The 21,632-nt window shown below is 35.5% G+C and overlaps 2 protein-coding genes across 18 annotated transcripts in view; one reads left to right on the forward strand and one right to left on the reverse strand.

The window, feature by feature from the left end:
• The window catches only part of LOC141434028 (protein lap4-like), a 93,928-nt gene extending 82,076 nt beyond the window's left edge, over nt 1–11,852 (reverse strand). For 11 of the 14 annotated variants that reach the window (XM_074096243.1, XM_074096244.1, XM_074096248.1 and 8 more), the window contains exons 1-2: nt 11,510–11,851; nt 8,564–8,681 (exon numbers count right to left, since the gene is read on the reverse strand). In XM_074096243.1, coding sequence (XP_073952344.1) covers nt 8,564–8,681; nt 11,510–11,668 — 277 coding nt within the window. In that variant the 5' untranslated portion in view covers nt 11,669–11,851. Of the gene's footprint in view, nt 1–8,563; nt 8,682–11,509 lie in introns of all 14 variants that reach the window. The other 3 variants (XM_074096249.1, XM_074096246.1, XM_074096247.1) reach the window with 1 other exon arrangement.
• A 1,551-nt stretch (nt 11,853–13,403) lies between these two features.
• On the forward strand, nt 13,404–20,261 carry P5cr (Pyrroline 5-carboyxlate reductase). Of its 4 annotated transcripts, none has more exons than XM_074096260.1 (6): nt 13,404–13,475; nt 14,027–14,121; nt 14,724–14,983; nt 16,402–16,623; nt 17,974–18,185; nt 18,982–20,261. In XM_074096260.1, exons 2-6 carry the CDS (start codon nt 14,049–14,051, stop codon nt 19,043–19,045), a joined length of 831 nt encoding a protein of 276 aa, XP_073952361.1. In that variant the 5' UTR covers nt 13,404–13,475; nt 14,027–14,048; the 3' UTR covers nt 19,046–20,261. The 4 variants fall into 4 exon arrangements, with proteins under 4 accessions (XP_073952361.1, XP_073952359.1, XP_073952360.1 ...); XM_074096258.1 differs by lacking the exon at nt 13,404–13,475 and adding an exon at nt 13,644–13,832; XM_074096259.1 differs by lacking the exon at nt 13,404–13,475 and adding an exon at nt 13,644–13,817.
• Nucleotides 20,262–21,632: the final 1,371 nt, after the last annotated feature.

The raw sequence follows: 21,632 nt of genomic DNA on the forward strand, positions 1-21,632 counted from the left end.
CTTGATTCATACGAGGACAATAATATTATGAGTTCAAAATTGAAATTGCAGTATTGAATTGCTTACTGAAAACATTAATTACAAAGCGCTATAGGATTTACTGATTGTTTTGTCTCTGTATTGTTTGATTGCTTGAGTACTTAAGTACCTAATAATTAGTACAGTCAACTACAAAGATATCGATACGGTGAAAGTTACAAAATTATGTATAAGTACACGACTTTAATGCTATTTAAGTCAATAAAGTCGTGTACTTAAACATATATTGAGCAGCAAAAATCTGGCCCTGAAATGTATGCAGTAATAGGTAATTTTGTATGTAGAGCGGGCCAAATTTTCTGCCGCCGAGTATATTTTTCAACTTTGGCCGTACCAATCTCTTTTTAGTTGACTGTACCATTGTTTTAAACTTCTTAATACCTATCAACTATCCCGCGGGAACTACGCAATTTTCAAGGATAAAAATTATCACATGTCCTCCCTAGAATGTCAACATATCTCCATACAAAATTTCACATATGTAATCGGCGGCTACATATGTAACGCCTGATTCAATAAATTAAATCGGTTCAGCAGTTTAAGCGTGAAGAGGTAACAGACATACAGACCGAGTTACTTTCGCACTTATAATACTGGGTAGTAACAACTTGCTTAGAGCCTAATGTAAGGGATTATGAACAAGACTGTAAAAGCCCAAAGTCGAACACTGTTTTTGAGTCGAGCTTAAGTTCACATACCGTCCGTGAAATGTAAATTTTTACAATGTTTTTCATCACATTTGTAAGGATACAAGGACGTAAGTAACAAAAGAAGAGGAAACAAGGCTGCATGGACTCAGATTCCACTGCCTTTTCCAATCCTAGCTACATAAAAAGTATACATATTAGATTAGTACATTTCATTTTAAAGATCAATAAAATTGAATTGCGATAAAACTTTTGTATAAACGAAAGCAAGTCTTAATTCAAGTTGAGGTAAGTAACCCCTCTGCACGAATTGAACCTGTACCAAGTCACCAACTAATTTGGTGCCACACCAAAAATAAAAAATAAAATACGATCACAGTCCTTGAGTTTTATGCAAGAGAAAAGAGCCACAGATTTTACTTGCATGCTTATTATGACGCTGTTTACAAACAAGTGTGATGAAAACTAAGTTAAATCCCTAGTGTCGTTAACTGTGTATCATTCATCAAACGTTCCAAGTCCATAGCTAAACTTAAAGACATTGATGAAGGCAGTTTTGAATTTTTTTAAAGTCTAGAGGAAATTATATTTCACTAGCGTTTACCCGCGGCTTCGCACGCGTAAATCATTAGTATTCATTAGATATACAGCATTGAATTGAAATTCCGGGATTTTATTAAATTCTCGTGGGAATTCCCTAAAATTACATCGTGGTTATCATTGACGTTAAATTAAAACACCCATGGCAAATTTCATGACTCTAAGCCCAGCGGTTGTTATCTAGAGATTTTATCCCAATCCCGTAAAAAAATCGGGATAAAAAGTAGCCTATGCGTCAGCGACATCCAGGGAAAGCTAAATTAGACGCCCAACGGCGTTTTCGGCACTCCAGTTGCAGATTTGTGGATATGCATAAGAAACAGTGTTCATAAACCTTTTGTGATTTTTTATTATCGCTGTTTTTATACAGAAGTAATGAATAATGTATTTTGTCGGAAAAGTTCGTATTTAGAACATTATTCACTATCTATAAGCAGGTGACTGACTATCCTACTAATCCTACTTATCCTACTTATTATATTATAATTATAAATGCGAAAGTGTGTGTGTGTGTGTGTGTGTGTGTGTGTGTGTGGGTATGTTTGTTACTCCTTCACGCTAAAATGGCTGGACGGATTTGGATGAAATTTGGTACGTAGATAGCTGGACATCTGGAATAACACAAAGGCTACTAACAACCGCTGGGCTTAGAGGCAACAAAATTGGTATGTAGATAGCTGGACGTCTGAAATAACACATAGGCTACTTTTATTCCAATATTCCCACGGGATAGTCGTTCTTGACACAACACCTCAATGAAGATTACGATATAAATTTTGGGATTTCCCACGGGAATTTTGTAAAATCCCGGAATGTCAATTGTAACTACCAGATCGAATAGTTTACGCGTGCGAAGCCGCGGGTAAACTTTAGTTTATAATATTAGTAGCATTGATTTTTGCAATATTAGCTGTAATTCAGGATCAATCATTTACCTGTGGCGCCATCAACGACTTTTTGGGTAATTAAGGATAAGTACCTTATGTTAAAAGATGATCGAAACTAGTAATCAAATTTGGTTAATGGGTAAACAAGTCCAGAAAACCAGTGTGTTATATAGTCATACTTCAATGGATTGAATAGTGACATTGGTGAATGGGGTGAATGGATAAATCAGTTAGTAGTACATCGCTGGACAGAAGTATATGCACGTTCATTGTAGAGATGTCACGCTTGTTGCGCTATTTTTAAACGTCGCACGCACAAACCGGGTGCAGTGGAATATACTGTGAATGGCGCGGAATGCAGTCCCACTTCCTTTACAACCTATTTAGTTTGGTTGTTACAGTTCGTTTCTTTAAATGTAACATTACAAAATACATATAATATCATACATTTTTGGAAATTGGTTACTTCTCGCTTCTTTCGTAGGCATTAAAACAAAATTTTCTAAGACAGAATAATATCCTTAAGTGCCTTCTAATCAAATGAATTAAAAAGTGAAGCCCAAAATTTGCTGAAATGTTTAAATACTTAGTGTTAATGTAGCTCAACTCCTTTAAATAGTTAAGCTACTTTTGACCTTGACTGTACCTATCTGTTATTTACGGCTTACGTAATAAATAATATTTGATCTCGATCTGATTTTATATTGATCTATTTTGAGACAAACGGACGCGACAGTGGGTTAGGCTTGAAAAGCTCACTTTCCCGAAACGTACACTTTCTCTAAATGTGAAATTTCCGCTAAATGTGCACTCCCAGAAGATACACTTATCCCATTGGGGCACATTTTCGAAAACTGCGCTATTTCAAAAAGTGCACTTTTCTAATACACCCACTTTCACAAAAGGTACACTTTCCCAGTAAGGCCCCTTTTTCCAAAGGAACTATTTCAAAAAGAGCACTTTTTAAAGCGCATACATTTGGTATGAGTATGTGTATTGTTCACGCTGATATTACCATTTTGTCAGAGGGCTGATAAAATGGTAAAAAACAAAAAAAATTGTGTCATACACAAAGTGATGCTAGTTTTTTTTTCAGAGTTACGGTGAAAAATTAAAACGTTTATTAGTCTAACATCCGGTAGCATGGTGTACGGTTGTGTTGCTCTAACTAAAGATGAGCTCTGGTTGAGTTCGAAACGCGTCAGTTTAGTGTGGTGGTGGTGATAGATGGGTTTGTGTGGTTTGTGTGCGTTCTTACAGTGTGGAGGTGGAGGAACTGCATGAACACGCATATCTTGCATAAACGTAGCTATTATAAGGTCGCTCGCGGGTGAGCAAAGTTATTGTTTTAGTTCATTGATATGGACCTCCGCAATGTAACGCCTGATTCAACAAATTATTTAAAATATATCTTCTGAGCTGCTAAATATATTTTATTTTGCTCTATCTGAGAAAATTAACTTTTTGAAAAAGTGCACCTTCTGAGAAAATGCGCTATTTAAGAAAGTGTACATATTGGGTAGTACACTTTTAGATACAGTATACGTTCCGAGAAAGTGAGCTTTTCAAGCCTACCCCGCAACAGTGAATAAAGTAGGAAATTTAAGAAAGTGTACCTATTGGGTAGTACACTTTTAGAGACAGTATTTCCGAGAAAGTGAGCTTTTCAAGCCTACCCCGCAACAGTGAATAAAGTAGGAAAACAAACTAATAATTAAAAAACGTAAAGACAAATATTATATTATATGCCAAGAGCAGAATATTAAGATGTAAATAGGTACTCGTGGTAACCCCAGCACTTATAAATTCAACAGGTGAAAATTTCATGTCGAAAACTTTGTAGCCCAACGTTCAATTCGGCGCGTGTTTAGAATATTCTATTAACGAGTACTCTATTATGTTGAATATAAATATTAAATAACGGGAAGGCGCTAAGCGGAGATTTACAGCCGTGTGCGACCGTCCGGCGCGAGCGCGATGCAAGGTCGATAGAAACCTCATGTGAGCAAATTGCTGGCCATCACTCAGGCCAGGTGTAACAATTGACCAGTTATATTGTTGAGGTTATTTTTACAATGACAAAACAAGTCTTATTCAGTTGTTTATTTGCGAAAAAAGATAAGGATGAGGGATGTGTAGTTTTAACCATCGGGACTAACAGAATCAGGATGGTGCTTTTTTCATTATTTATTAAAAAAAAATAACTCATCGGGGACCAATTGAAATACTAGGTAACGAAGTTTGTGGTTAACACGGTTAACAATTTCTACAATTCGTAACCGCGTCTGTAACGTCTGAAATTTTTCGAAAATGAATTTACAGAAGATATAGTAATGGAAAATAATTTCGTTTTCCTCGTTTGTAATGATTCTTCAACTTCGCAAGCAAAATTACCCACAAAGGATCGACTACGCAGTTGAAGTTCAAAGTAAAAACCCTCTTCAACATAAATGCGAATCTGACTCGACCTCAATAAGCAAGACGTTCCTAAATCCTTTTAATTAGTGACGTAGGCACAGAAGGTAATTAATAAGCGAATTTCATTCGATGCTCGCCATTGTTTGCGCACCTAAGGCACAATGCTGCGAGGAGTTATGCGGTGACGCATTAGAAACGCGACGTGCATGCCCGACTGCGGATTCTGAATCTATTGACATTTAGTCATAACAATTAAGTTTGTTTCTAAAATTTGTACTGCGAAAATGTAAAATAATGCGCTTTTGACCAAAAAAAAAAACTTAACGTATAAGGACATTAGGTATGTTTTCGAATTTACCGCGTATCGAACTAGGGACAGGCCCTGAACAACACGAGGCCACTCGTTGATGGCAGAAAGCACTACCATCGTACCTATCTAGGTAATTTACCTTAAAATTTTATATTCGATTCAGGTATATCACAATCACAAAAACATTGGATTATAGAGTGCATTGTAAATCAAATCACACGTTTTATGGTTATGGTTATGTCTATGTCTATGTCAATTTTTGACAACGTATAATAAATCGAAAACCGTTTAGAGAAATGGGCTTTGTGAAGCGTTTTCAAAAATCAGATTCCAAAAATATGATAAACTGAATTAAATAAACAAAATTTAAGTAATGACCTTCATTTGAGCCCTGCAGTGTGCCGTCACAAAGGCAGTTAAAAAGCAGGTCTACACTCTAAAGCAAATTGACAGTTTGAAATGTTGCTGTCTTGCTTATACTAGCAAAGAGTGACAAAGACAGAACTTTAATCACATGATGCGCACCCGGCTTTAAACAGTTGTCATTTCTCGTAAAGTCCGAAATGTATACGAGTATTTATATTTACAATGTATTTTTGCAAATTAAATTATTAAATTACAACGTTACAAGTAAATATAAAAGAATTTAAATATCAGATTTTAATAAAAAATATCTATTTACTATCACACCATTAAACAAACATAGGAATAATCGAAGCTAAAAGAAGAGAAATAAATAAAACTATTTGTCATGGTTCATTTAGGACCCTAAACCGTATTTATGTATTATTGTCACATTGTAATGCCACAGATTATGTTATGTACGACCTGAATTTTCCTAGGCAATGGAACGTGGCTGTCTCACTGTGACGTCATCCGGCGTATTTCGTAAAACAATTATAAAAAATTAAATACTTATCCAAATTCAATATCGATGAAAATGGTATCTTAAAATATCCTATTCTTTCCAAAAATAAAATAAAAACTATAGGTAATTTTTTTGGTGCATCCCAATTGTTATCATAGTCAAGTATTTACATAAAAATGTAGCAGTCACGAAGAAAGCGCCTATTGTCTACCCCGAATCTAAGTGTTTATATTATTGTTTATATTATAAGTTTTTTGTACCGATTTATGGTGTGCAATAAAGAATATTTGTATTGTATTGTATTGTAAAGCGCGTTTTCATCTAATGTTATAATCATGAATTAAAAAATGGACCCAATGTGCAGTAGCACATAGTAGGGATTAATTAATATTTTTCAAAATGATATAACTTATATTGGGTATAGTTGTTAGTATAATTTTCGAAAATATATGTAGTAGGTTGTTTTAGGGTAGGTAAGGTACCCTACATGATATGTTCACATATCTAGCTACGTTTTTCTTAAATTCGAAAGAATTGCTGCGCTGCTGGAGTAAGAGTAGTGTTTTAAAATGGTCTTTTTCGTAAGTTATAGACAACGAGTACATTTGGTTTATGGAGAGCATCAAAAAACAGTTAAATACAATCAAAAAGCGTAAATAAAGTACCTAGCTATGTTAATTTGATATCAGTTCTGGACTTAGAGCGATTTAGCAATACAACGATCCGAATCCGATCCTACTTAATCAGTGAAAATGAAAATACGGTCCGGACCGGAGTAGTCTATTTTATAGTGAAATTGGACGACGGAAATCAATTCTAGTGCGAAAATTACCTTACAAATAGTTCCACAACTATTCCGGTCCGTATTCTCGCGGATTCTGATCGAATTCGAATCAGACGTTGTGCGAAATCGCTCTTACAATGATAACATTCATATTAAATGTTATTGTAACGGATAAGTCACGTCCTAAATCGAGTTTATCTCGACATGTTTCAGGCTAATTAGTAGCCCTTCTTCCTAGGAGCAACGTGACTCGGCAGCTGCGACCGCTTGTAGAGGTCTGTTGTTTTCATCGGACAACGGACCGTTTTTTGCGGTGTTGTATGGCATCGTTGCCGGACAAGTGTCCGTTGCGTGTACACACACTCATTGTAAGCCATACAAAACCGCAACTCCGGCAAAAAAAACGGTCCGTTGTCCGGTGAAAACAACGGACGTCTACAACCGACCTGTCGCAACACGCGCACTGCACGCCACCGCTCTGATCGCGCGACAAACCGACGAAACTAACACCGGCGCACAACTACCCGCATTGAAAACAGTATTAAATACGTCATCAGTTGGTGTGAACGTGCCTTTACAGAGTGATGTTGTTAGTGTTGTGTGCTACCCTACATTTGACAGTGGCAATAAAAATGACGAAGAAAATGCGGGTAGTTGTGCGCTGGTGTTAGTTTCGTACTTAGTGGTGCGGTGGCGCGCAGTGCGCGTGTTGCGGCAGCCGTCGAGTCGCGTTGCTCCTAGGAAGAAGGGATACGAATTAGCCCGAAACATGTCGAGCTAAACTCGATTTAAGACGTGAGTTATCCGTTCCAATATAATTTAATATGAATGAGTGAGTCTAACGGTAATTTCATGTTCAAAATGATAACATTACTTATGTATTGCGTACAGATGAAAGACGAATTTATTGCAGCATAAATGTCAACCAAATATTTAACGAAAATAAAGAAGTGAAGAAAACAGTGATGGTTAAAATTACGTACATTAGTATTGTAATGTAGATAAGATAACAAGCAGTGCATTACTACAATTGTTGTTGTCACAATCGCATAGTTAGCAGGTACGTTACGTGAGAAAAATACACGACAAACCTGCATTTGTGCATAGTTTAATTTTCTCAAGGTTAGATCGATGAACATGCCGATATTTATGAATAAATTCACGGAAATACATAGACTAGAAAGCATTGTATAAATTAAATTCTAAGAAAAATAGGTATCCAGTTAAAACATGCCAAGTCTCGATTGAGATCATTCGCCTATAAAAAGTAATGAATTCTCATAAACAGCCAAGCCTAAAAGATAGATGTAAGAAAAATAGTAATTTTGGCTAAAATCTGGCCAGTTGTGGGATTCCACATGACTTGTGTTGTTGAAAATATTGTAGGAGTCATCGTAGCTATTTCATACTCCCTATTTTTTTTAAACTTAAGTTTATAGCAACAATGCTCGAGTCATATGAAACCGCACAGAAAGGCCGTTTTCAGCGACAATTACGCTTTTTTTCATCTATCTCATACTCGTAGGTTTGGCTGTTATGATAACTTTTGATGATTCTTAATCAATCAGTCACTATCAAAGTTGCGTAAATTTGCAGCTTTGAAATTGTATGATTACCCTTTGCTTATCAAATGAGCACAATTTCAGCCTTGCATTATATTCCAGTGTTAAAAAAGCAAAGCGTAAAAAAAAAAACACGCCGAAATGGTTAGAAAAAAAAAGGTTTGGGGTGGTTTGCCTTGCGCTCGACTTGACGGGGTACTATGGTGCCCCCAGATTCAGTTAAACTAGTTTTAATGTAGACTTCTGTCAAAAAGGTACACAATAGTAAATTTTGTTTATTTTTAATTAACAAATTAAAGTTATGGTTGGGGTGCACCAACCAAGTAATGCAATCTTAGAAAAAATAATATATTTTATCAAATGGGACACAATAATAGAACACATTTCTACTAAAATATCTTTTAGAACTGCACATAACTAGAAAGTTGCTTAAACAAACAATACTCACCATTTCTAGAGACATCTAGTTCCACTAAGTTTTCAAAATTTTGTATGTCTGATGGTAGTTTATGAATTTCATTGTCACTTAATCCTAATCTTCTTAGTCGATGGAGTCTGAAGAAATTCTGAAACAAAATATACAATTTATCCAATAGATCAGGAACAGTTGAGGAAACTGAGTCACATACCAAGGTGGAACCTTTGTGCTACTAATATCATGTTGACATCCCAATCATAGCGAAATTGATTATGAATAGGCTTCACCCTGGTAGGTATGTGATTCAGTTTAGTATATATTTAATGTGGATATATTAAGCTGCAGACAAATTATCCATAAATAAATCTTAAGTAATGGCTACCACTTTGTTTGTCTCTCTATCTACTAAATCCCATTGTCACTTCCTGATTCATTTTGTCTTCAAGATTTCGTCTCAAATGTTTATGACTTGCGTAACAATAAACAAAAAAAATGAATCATAATGAATCAAATATTTGACATCTGTAGCGATGTAGAACAGGACAGGATTTACTCTTGGTAAGTAAGAGTAAGGATGGCAAGAGGTACAAGAGTTGGCAGCTGCTAGCTGCTGCCTAGCAGTAAAGATGAAGATGTGCACCAACTCCAGCAGCAGGGTAACTGCCACCTACTTGCTACTGCACACCTCAGTGTAGTGTAGGATAGGTATACGAAAGTAGTTCTAGCAGCTATAAGCTATCCTGACACTTAAATTAACGATTTGTGTTTTAGGTACAATTAAAATTTAACAAAATTCCATACTATCTGTATCTGTAGCTTGTTTCTTTAAAGTAAGAAAATAATTATTATGTAAGCAAATATTTTGGTTACGTATCTGAATATTGAATGTTAAGATACCAAATGTATTAAAATATTGAATAGGTCATAATATTGAAAAGGTATTTTTGTTAAACTGTATTTTTTTAGATTGTTATAAATCTAACCTAACTCAACCTAAGGGGTTCTATACAATGCCGTTTTAATAAATCCTGACAAGGTTTTTGGTTTCAGAAAATAAACCTTTTGATATTATGACCCATTCAATATTTTAATATATTCTATATTTTAACATTAGATATTCAGATGCATACCCAATATTTTGACTGCTTTATCTAAATATGTTGCTGACCCCTGATCTAGTGTAATTCACCGTAAATCATTTAAAACTGTTACATTACTTTTAAATAAAAAAATAGTGTGGGCATCAAAACAAAACATAAAATATGTACTTCTAGTCAACATAAGAATTTGTCCCTAACTGAAAAAAACAAGTATACTCTTCAAGGTACTGTAGATGAAATTTAGTTAATCTTAATCAGTGGTCATATTGTCTAACACTCTGGTACTTGTGATCACATTCACTATCTCTTTCTACCCTCAGCCTATAACATGTGACATAAAGAAATAGTGAAAATAATAGTGATTCTGAGTATGTTAGACAGTATGGCCTCTGGCTAAACATACAGGCAGGAGCAAGATGAGTGAGGATGCTGCAGCCAACAGAATAATAAAATTATATGAAACTGAAGGGTAGAGTAATATATTTTTTAATGTTATGTGGTAATAAACTAATTTACATTTGATGAGTTAAAATGCTACTATGCATGTACCCAGGAACACTTTATAGCCTGAATAAGCAGATGTAGTACTACATCGCTCATGTAAAATATACATATATAGTGTTTTTCATGATTTCCATTAACTTAGGCATTTAGGATTCAAGCACTTTCTAATACAGTCTCTACTCTACCTAGTGTATCATCTCCAGAAGTTCCTACATCATTATTTCAGACATCCTGTAGATTTGTTTAAAAATATGTCAAAAAAAATTGAAACAAGGGATTCAATATTTTTTTGAGATATTATGCTTATGCTTAAGATGCAGATCCATGCCAAATTTAAGGCTTGCTTTGTTTTTTTTTTTAAATCAGCAGTATTTGTGCTTATTAAAACAGATGAGACTAGAATTCAGTACTTTTTTAGTTCCCGTATATGAGGGGTTACACCAGGGATGGGGAAACTTTTTCCTTCACATGCCAATATGTACTAATGAAATATATGGCAGTCCAAGTTGTTGCATTTTTGGCTATGTTATTAACTGAAATAAAAATATTAATATGTATTTTCTGAAACACTAATGGGCATTGCCAATGAGAATGAAATTTCTAACAATACAAAATCTTCTCTTGATTTTTGTTTGATGGTTGCGGGCTGGATTTCAAGCAAGCCGCAGTTTCCCCATCCCTGGGTTACACCAATATGAGGTGTACTATAAGTTTCCTAAGATTTGGGTAGGTATTTGTCCTTCTCATGTACACCTAGGATTTTTTTTTATTTGTAATTTTATAGTTTGGTAGTATTCATGACTTGAGTGATTCTCAATCTGTTCTCATTTATTCTGAGAATTTAATTACTTAAATGGGCTGTTAAAATCCTATTACTGGCTGCAAATTCAACCAAAAAGCCTACAACTATAATTTTAAATACACTACTCAATAATATCAAAGTAATAATGTTAGTATTCAAATAGGTGGCCATAAATGATGTTGAAATGGTGTCATAATTAAGGCGAATAAACTGGTACAATATTTGTATCTCAAAAGAAAAGTACCAATCTAAAACCATATGTAGGTAATGAAAAATATGTATTTGTTTTATTATGTTAAACAGCTGCTACGCAGCATAACGGATCCGTGTAGTGTAAACAGAATATAATTGCCTGATGGATTTGTTATCAAAACTATCTAGAGCATTAATTAAATGAAGGTACATCTACATTGAAAATAATCAACGTTATCATCTGCCTCAAATACCCTGACTTTCACAAGAGATTTTGTCAAAACAAGCACACTAAGATGTAAACGTATTGATATTATTTACAGTTCAGTGATAAGGTGAACGCCCACGGACGTACATTTTAGGTTACACAAAACATACCTTCGGTAAATCTCTTATATGGTTCGCGTCCAAAAAGAGTTCTTCCAAACTCCTGGAATACCGCAAAATGTCTTCAGGTACTGTTGGCAACGAGCAGTGCCGCTTGTCTACACATTCCACTTGGCGATTACATTTGAACAAAGGTATACATCGAAACATGTTGATCACTACACTTCAAACAAACTATGTATTGTTAAATCACTATCACGACACATATTTGAGCACTTTTCAATTTCAATACTATTTCAGCATTTTAGTTTGATTGCGATATCAAAATAATCCATAAAAATATACTCGCACCTCACCCTAGAAAACGAAGCCACAAACTATCAATGTTGCCAGACTTAAATTCAAATTTTGATGACGATGAAAGTTTTTCCATATGTGCAGTGGAAATGATAATGACATGATGCCAATATATTATTAAAGCTTTTCTTTTTGTATAATTAACAAATTAAACGATTGTGTTCATTCAAAATCCAAATAAATTAATTAATTACACCATTTTATTTATAATATTATTATATTATGAGTAACGTCAAAACGGTGTGTGATGCCAGGTATAAAATATATGCAGTGCAAGATTAGAAACAGCCAGAAATTAGAGATATTATGATTTAACTGTACGGCTTTTCGCTTTTCTTACATGTGGACTCGTTTAAATATGTAACATTTGTTTAATATGTCCTGACTTATTAAAAAATAATTTTGATCTGCCTGTTACGTACTACTTATACTTATGTACTACTTGACTTGACATCCCACTTCGGACGAAACCATATTAATGATAGCAATCAAAGAATTTTGAGATTAGTGTGATTTCTGTCAATGATAAGGGAAACAAGCGAATTACCTACGCTAAATTTTTGAATCTCTTGTAGAGAATAAGATTTTGCTACTTTCTAGGATTCCGTACCCAAAGGGTAAAAACGGGACCCCACTACTAAGACTCCGCTCTCCGTTCGTCTCTCCGTCTGTCTGTCCATCTGTCACCAGGCTGTATCTCATGAACTGTGATAGCTAGACAGTTGAAATTTTCACAGATTATGTGTTTCTGTTGCCGCTATAACAACAAATAATAAAACAGAATAAAATAAATATTAAAGGATTTTTTTTCCCTTTTTGCTCGATTTTAATAACGGCAACAGGTAGACGCTTGAGCTTGAAATATTCAAAGAATATTAAGTCGTCTTTAGTCGTCGTGGCGAGTTGTCGTTCATTATTATAAATATATATACATACATCGTTACGTCGTATGTACGACGTGATAATCCGAAGCATTATGTCTTCCGATTATCATGCCTTACGATTTCCATGATTGAAATAAAAAAAAATACCTAACAAAGGGCGAGACCGGCGAGCGAGGCTGCCGCTTCGCTCGCACGCCCTCGCCCTTCAACCTAATCCGGCCGGGTCAGATTTGCTCCGACTATATAGATTTCGCTCGCTGCGCTCGCTCGATCCGCGGCGAAAAATGTCTATTCATTTGAATCGATTGGATTCAGATTATCACGTCGTACTTTATCACTACGTACATTACAGCGCGCGCAATATTTTGTACGCCCTGATAATGCGCGATCATGATAATATACTATATATTTTAGTATTTTTTAAGGCAGTCGGGTGTTTTGAAAATCACCGGCATCCATACCAAAATTGACGCAGAATATTCTTCGCAGAATAAGCTTCCTAAATTGTTTTTAAATTTAAAGAAAGAGAAAGAAAAAAAATTTCACATTCACAAAGACAAATACAACGAAATCAAAACAAAAAAAATACTGTTGTGTGTTTACTGTTTTATTTTAGGTTTTTCCCGTCCATATCGGAGATCTCGACAAGAGGTCGGGGATAAGAGCGCTCATATATGCCAACATTTTTGTAGTGCTGACTGACAGTTGTCATTGACGAGTGTGACACTGGCAGTGACAGTATAGTGACAGTGACGCATAGCATCAGTGACGGACAGGTGGGTGACCACAGTACCCTTTGGCTTGGCTTTTGGATTCGAGCTGTCATCGTTCATCCACCATTACCTGCAGGGCTACTCCGAAACTCGAAACTCGAAGTTCGTGTCGTGCGGTCCCTCTGACACTTATACTATTTAATACGAGAGCGAGAGGGACCGCACGACACGAACTTCGAGTTTCGAGTTTCGGAGTAGCCTGCTGTTCATATTTCGTTATTTAGATTTTTTTTGTTTTTTACCGTACAAACAACGGCAAAAACTACTAGACACTGGCAAAATTGTCCTCCGATGGATAGAGCCATGCTGTCCGTGTATTGATTTGGTTTATTGTATTCATTCGCGGTACGCTTACGCTGAGTAAAGTCAAATTCTATTTAAATTTAATGCTAAATATTACTAAGGCGATTTGGTACAAATTATTCTGAAGGCCTCTGAAACAACGGCACTTTTGTACTTAGTCTTATTTTTTTGGTAACTAACATCATACACAAAATAATTATTATGCTTATAAATATGTACAATATTAAAAAATTACACGTACTTCCTTTTAGGTCAGTCAGTCCGTAACAAACGATGTCTTTCAATTTAGGTTTTATCGGTGGCGGTAACATGTCCACTGCTATTGTTCAGGGGATTCTGAAAAAAGGTGAGTTAATACATAGTTATTATAATTATATTAAAATCGCAGTTGCCGGACAAAATTACTCGCATAAAATTTTTTTGATGAATTAGCATTTGAATCATTTAAATTCATTTGAATCATTAAAAAAACCTTACTTACACGAAATTGTTGAATAAATAAATACTGAATCATTATCATTAATTAAAAAGCCATTCAAATAAAATTGGTTAAAAAAAGCAAGCATATATAGATTGATATGATATATAGCTTGCAAAAATATCTGACGCATCCTACCGGCTCTTTGAGTATATTCTCAAAGTACCGGCCCTAGAAATAGCTGTATCAGATATTTATGCACACTTTGTTGTGTCAGATTCAGATTGGTGTTAGTGACTGTACCTAATTATACCATTGTAATTTATAAGTTCTTTACCAACGGTTCTCAAAGTTTTTGGGTTATGTAAACAATGAGAAACTAAATATTGGCCAGAGCTTAATGATACACCACAGACATTGAACCATTGGCTTAAGTGCACATACTTTTGAACACCTAGATGACTATGATGTTAATGGTGGCAGCTGTGCAAGAATAAAAAAATAACTTAATTTTTTTTACCTCTTTATAGACTCACATTCACCTTCAAGGATCTGGGTATCAGGACCTCGGCTGAATAACCTTAAACAATGGAGCGAACTAGGTACCAATATTACTACAAAAAATGGTGAAGTATTCTGTAATTGTGATGTCATATTTCTGGGTGTCAAGCCGGGTATGTTGTACATGGCTGTTAACGATTGTCTGAAAACTCTCACTACTGCTGTGTCCTGTAAAAAAGTGCTTTTTGTTTCAATGTTGGCCGGCATCAGTATTGGTGAATTGCAAAAGGTTTGTTTTAATATATATCTTTCCTTTTGTGTTCAGTACTTTCTAAGAAGCCTTGGTTCTAAAAAAAAACACTTGGTGAACCCTTTGGAAAACACTATATGAAATTTGTAATAGACATGGTATAGTACACAGAATAGTTAAATATCATTTTGTTTTTGCTATAGAGGTTCCCAGAGACCATCATCAACAGAGGGAGGGAGGGATGATTATTTATTACCCATAGATTACATAACTACTTGTTCCATTCATGTTCAACTGTTTTATTCTAATAACACTTGATCTCTGTGGCCCAGGGCAAGTATGAGAAGGCAAAGGAATGAAGGAAAATCAGTGCATCACACTCTGACCCTGGCTCTCAAAGAAGTAACAAAATCTTATTAAAAGTTTTTATTTGACTTGCAATGTATCTTGTATGTATCTTTGTAGTACAGTACTGTGTGGGTCAAATCTTGCAAGTTAAATTTGACCCACTTCTAGTAGTCGGATTGTCTTGAAATTTGGCATACTTATGTAAATTGCGTGACAATACAATAATCTGGTAGTGACATCCTGGTAATCTGGCTAAGATTGCCTCTGCAGAATGGAACTCTTCAACGGTTAATGGTACCGCCTTGAAATTTGGTATGAAAATGTAGTTTGGGAGGGTTACATATTTGAATATCGAAAATTAAAATACCTACGAGTAAAATGTCGATGTTCAAAATATCGAAAATTAAAATATTGATTGTATCACAATATCGAAAGTTGTTATACCTATGGTCAAAATGTCTAAGATTGAAATGTCGATTGATTAAAATATCAAATGAGTAAAAATATCAATAGCCAATATATCTAAGTTGTAAATGTCGCCATATTTGAATGTCGAAAATTAAAATATCGTACATACAAATCTGCTTTATTTATTGCTCCTTTCTCTTAATAGCATTTATTAAACATAATTTAGTCGTTGTTGGGGTCACAGTTCTAACCTAACCGAACCAAATATTTTTGGTAATTCATGTTCAGTAGGTTTGGTTAGGTTAGTATTGCGTCAAGAATCGAAGCGCCTCAACTGAACGGAATAGGATGGCGGAGCTCCGTCGACCCTGTCTGTCACGTGATAGTTCATACATAGGGTATTCAATACTCTGTACTTCGATATTTATATCTTTCGATGTCACTTTTGTGGATAAATATGTTTTCGATATATTGGACGTAGGTTATTTAACCATTCGAAAATATAAACTTTCGTTATTTTAATTTTCGATATTTCGATACAGTCGATATTTTAATTTTCGATATTTTAAACATCGACATTTTACCCGTAGGTATTTTAACTTTCGAAATTCAAATATGTAACCTTTGGGAGACAATGCAAGTATAGTCCGCAAAAAAAGCTTGTCTTGAAAATGAAATTTTTACCAAAAACTTTTTTACAGGCGTTAATACCACTATCCAAAAATGTGAGTGTGGTTCGGATAATGCCGAATACTCCCATGACAATAGGAGAAGGTGCCTGTCTGTATACTCCTGATGAAACTGTAACAGAAGAACAATGTATCTTACTTGAAAGGCTATTAAATGGCTGTGGGATGTGCGAGAAGATACCGGAAACTTTGATGGATTCTCTAGGCTCTTTGATAGGCTGTGGGCCTGCTTTTGTGAGTACCTACCGTGTTTGCTGACACTTTATTTGGCATATTCGCAGAAATATTTGCGTGTGTGAAAGAGATGCACTAAGTATATCGTTGCTAGCGTGAGTGACGGAGATGTTTTAACGCAACGCGAATACGCAATACCAAGTGAAGTGCCACCCAATGGCGTAGCGTGGGTATCGGCCCCCCGGGGCGGAAGAAAATTTTGCCGCTCTCTTATTTAGGGTACTCATTCTAATCAGTCCGAATCGTAGACGCGACATTTTTGTTTTTGTTATGGAATTATCATTATCATCATCATCATCCCAGCCTATACACGTCGCTGCTGGGCACAGTCCTCTCAGAATGAGAACACTTGGGCCGTAGTTCCCAAGCGGGCCCAGTGCGGATTGGGAACTTCACACATACCATAATTTTTTTATGGTATTTTGCCTCCCCCTAAATGTGCCGCCCGGTCTCACACACGGGTCACAGTCTAATAAGGCTCAGGCCTGAAATATTCGTTTACCTAAAATGTATTTTTCGCAAAATGTCTGCTTTTCAGAATGTCAACACGTCGTTTGCACAATGTCAGCTTCTCAAAATGTCAGCTATAAATATTTAAAATTGCCTGTCTCCAAGAATGACAGTTTTTACATAATGTTCACTTTTGCGCACCTCAAAATATCCGCCTTCTTATGACGTTGGAATTCCAGAAAAGTCTTATTTCCAAAATGTCTCCAATCATGGCCTTCAAATTTCATCTAATCGGTTCAGCGGTTTAGCCGTGAAAGAGTAACAGACAGACAGACTGAGTTACTTTCGCTTTTATTAGCATTGATTTTAGTAAAAAACTAAACTACGAACATCCCTTTGTTGGGTACGAAACCGGTTGAGAACGAAAAATATTTTGTTCTAAAGCAGTAATTTTATATTAGGTATAGATTTATGTTATCAAAGAGTAAGTATGCAAGCAATTAAACCTTTTACATTTCACACCAATTGACCTAGTCCCAAAGTAAGCTTACCAAAGCTTGACATTGATTTGAAAATAAAGCAGACATTATGGGAAAACAAACATAACAAGACTATAGCCTATTTAAAATAGTGAACATAACGGTAAAGCAGAAATTATGGTAATGCTAATATTATAGGAATGTAAACATTATGAATAGACGATTTATTCGATATTCCAAATGGGGCTTAGTCGCTCCTGAGGCCCTGGACATGTACCTAGATGCTCAATGGAAAAGAAAGGCCTGCACATTACCCTAAACTGCCCAGGGCTCCCGATCTAGATTTAAAGACTCCCTTGCATTTTGCAGGTGATTAAGATCTTGAAATCGTATGTCCTTATGTTTCCTTATTCCCTAACAGATGTATATAATAATTGAAGCCTTAGCTGATGGTGCGGTAAAGCAAGGCGTGCCAAGAGCTCAGGCCTTGCGGTTCGCCGCTCAAATGGTGGCGGGGAGCGGGAAAATGGTCCTGCAGACTGGCAAACACCCTGGCCTTCTGAAGGATGAAGTCTGTTCACCTGGAGGATCCACTATTTGTGGAGTTGCTGCTCTTGAAGAGGGAAAGATAAGGTGACTATTGTTTTTACATCTTTATTTTTATTTATTTATCAATGGGTGCTAGGATCTTGTGCTTCCAATGTTTAGTAGTGTGGGGGCAAGACAATAGGCATGCCGTTTTGACACGCGTCAATCCGTCGCATATCGCAGGTGTCTCTGGGCAATAATGATGACCATTGACCATCAGAATTCAATTTGCGTATACCTCTCTTATAAAATACAACTAGCTTTTGCCCGCGGCTTCGCCCGCGTGGAATTCGGTTATCGCGCGCTGTTCCCTCAGGAACTGTACATTTTTCCGGGATAAAAAGTAGCCTATGTCACTCTCTGGCCCATAAACTATCTCTATGCCAAAAATCACGTCGATCCATCGCTCCGTTTCCACGTGAAAGACGGCAAACATACAAACACACACACTTTTGCATTTATAATATTAGTAAGTATGTATTTATTAACAGTTGTTATGTTGAGGAGCGGTGTCTCTTAACACAAGCATATTAATGCTTAAAAAGAGGCCCCAACTCAGATTTGGTGTTATGTCTTAAGTTAATGAATAAACTATTTTTTTATTTTTTATTTATTAACTGAGAAAAGGAGAATAATAGTGTCAACTGAGAACAGTTAAGCAAGGTTACATTCATTGACATATCGACGATTTTTACACTGTCCTGTTGTGGCTTGGTAGCTCCCACTCAATGCATAATCAATTTACCATTCTTGTTATCTTGGAAATAAAGTTTGAAATTCGATGTCAATGCTTTATTCACTGTATTGATTACCATCTGTTTAAACATGTTAAAATTTTCAGGGCAGCATTAATTAATGCCTTGGAAGCATCTACACTGAGAACTAAGGAACTCGGCAAGAAGTAAAACGTGTACAGTTGAACGCAAAAAAAATATATACAGCCATAGCGTCAAAATATGTATACATCGACCTTACGTTAAGTGGCTTCAAGGTATAGATATTTTTAACGTCTTGGTAACGTATAAAAGGTGTTAATTAAATAACGGAAAACCTCAGACACTCCAAAAATATTTTTTCATTTTAAGTTTGTTGATTTCAGTTATTTTTGAATATCTTCATTATTTTAAAAGATATTCGTGTGTTTGTTAAGTCAGTAATTTTACTTTATTTCTAACTCTACACTCATAATATGTATTTGTCAGTTGCGCTTTGACGTTTTTAGAAGAAAATCACACATTGGCAGCAAAACGGCCAGTGTTAAATTATCGAAATAGTATGCAACCTTGCTAAAATATTTAATTGGTGCCTGTTGCAGTCTTAACTTTTAGACTGGGCACAATAAAAAGAGATTAATAAACACAAACACTACCTGATTTAAAACATATTGTAATCGAATCTACTCTCGATTCTGAGCGAACTACTTTCGATTCTGAGCAAACTACTTTCTGGTTTTCAGTTATTTTATTAACACCTTGTATATATTTATGCTTTTGACCGTACCAAAGAAGTCATGTGATTGGAATCTAGATTTAAATGAAATTATCTTTGCTGGTCATTTAGATAAAAAGCGATAGCGCAAATTTAATTTGCAGAATTCTCATTAGATAGGTAAGCATACAGTTGAGGCAACTCTAAACTTTGATTGATTAATTTATTGATTTTTCACTGTTCCTATATCTATTTTTATACACTCATGTTGAGATTGAATGAGACCAGGGTCATTATTCGAGAGTTTCAACCGCCTCAATTTTCGTCTTGTACTTCTACTAGATAACCTGGAAACTGTAACATAATCTTCCAACATATCTAATATCTCATCATCATCATCATCATCATCTCATCATCATGTTATTCTTGTAAGATTTAAGTTGTGCTGTTGTTTACATTTTACAATATGTAATTGTACTAAACTTAATTGTATTATTGTGTTAGTTATTTTTACTTAATTTATATAATTAAGTTCAACTCCATGATATTAAGTGACATGATTGTATTTCCTATAGAAAAGTATTAATTTACAGTGTGCCTACCTCGCTAGCAGTATTTAAATCTTTTTATTAAATCTTAGATACTCAATGTTGTGGAAAACCTGAATATAGATTATGTTGTGATTCCGTTAAATTCGTTTATTGTACTTAGTAATATCCTGATTAACACGTTGGCTGCCATGAGCATCACCGGTAGGATCAAAAGCTCATTTAATTTCTCAGGGTACTGTTTTGACAATTATTTTGTGGGCTACAGTCCAAACTGTGAATGCTATTTTGTAGAGGATACCTACTCTTTAGTCATTTACAAAAACTGAACTATTTTGAATTTTCAGATACTTTGCTTTTGAGTGGCTGCTTGGGCTTATCTTTTATAGTATAATAATAAGATGCTGTGAGCATCGCCGGTAAGATCATTAAATTTGTATGGGGCGTGGCAGCAACACTAGATAAATAAAAATAAATATCATGGGAAACTTGACACCAATTAGCCTAGTCCCAAACTAAGCAAAGCTTACTATAGATACTAGGCAACAGATAAATATAATTATATAGATAGATACATACTTAAATACATAGTAAACACCCAAGACCCGAGAACAAACATTCGTATTTTCATACAAATATCTGCCCCGACACGGGAATCGAACCCGGGACCTTCGTAGTCAGGTTCTCTAACCACTAGGGCATCTGGTCGTCTAAATGTATATTAATTAAAGATATGCAAGTAAATACTTTAGAAGTTAAAAATATAATATCTAGCAGGCCTATCTCCTCAATCAATCACATAAACCTAATGCTGATAATTTTAGACACCTACTTGATACTCAAGAGATAAAGTGTTTACTAGGAATACTCAACTTCGTGAGTATTAAAACAAAGAATTAAAGCGACATTGTATTTCACAATTTTCTTGTTGTATTTGACATGGTATAAGTTACCTAATAACAATGCGTTATTCTCCTGACTTGCTCTTGCCAGAAACTCTTAACAGCAATTAAAGGCAATTTAACAGCAAACATCGTGTCCTCAGCATCGTAGTTTTCTCATACCTATCCGGTTCGAAAGACCTTGTAACTCTTGTTGATATGCGACCTAACATAAAACACGTTACTTTAAAACAAAACAGTACAACAGACCAAAGTACACATTTTATGTAATCATCGCACAAGGGCAGAGATTTTTACTAGCTCTAAAGTAGACACAGATATTCAAGCGATTCACTCTCCGAGGCTAGGATACACCGAAGTGCTCGCATTTTGAGATTTACGTGTTCAGTCGTGATGTTTCTTTATATCGGCGCCGAAATATATCTTCCTCGTGGTGACTTTAGGTGTGTACGGGTGGTACGGATGCATACACACAGATTTTCTTCTGAACAGAAAGAGCGATGCCCGTCGGGCTAGACCGACACTGATATCTATGCTTTTATGCCTCGGCATATCTGCTCCGAGCATTGGCAGGTCTTCTTCGCTCTTTGATTTGAAACAGTTTAATGTTCGTA

This window comes from Choristoneura fumiferana, chromosome 13, assembly GCF_025370935.1.
Source record: "Choristoneura fumiferana chromosome 13, NRCan_CFum_1, whole genome shotgun sequence".
Lineage (NCBI taxonomy): Eukaryota > Metazoa > Arthropoda > Insecta > Lepidoptera > Tortricidae > Choristoneura > Choristoneura fumiferana.

Excerpts from the sequence above, each read along its gene's own strand:
- P5cr (XM_074096260.1), top strand. The coding sequence starts at position 14,049 with ATGTCTTTCAATTTAGGTTTTATCGGTGGCGGTAACATGTCCACTGCT. Across the intron at positions 14,122-14,723 it reads TCAGGGGATTCTGAAAAAAG|ACTCACATTCACCTTCAAGG; the intron begins GTGAGTTAATAC and ends ACCTCTTTATAG. Across the intron at positions 16,624-17,973 it reads TAGGCTGTGGGCCTGCTTTT|ATGTATATAATAATTGAAGC; the intron begins GTGAGTACCTAC and ends ATTCCCTAACAG.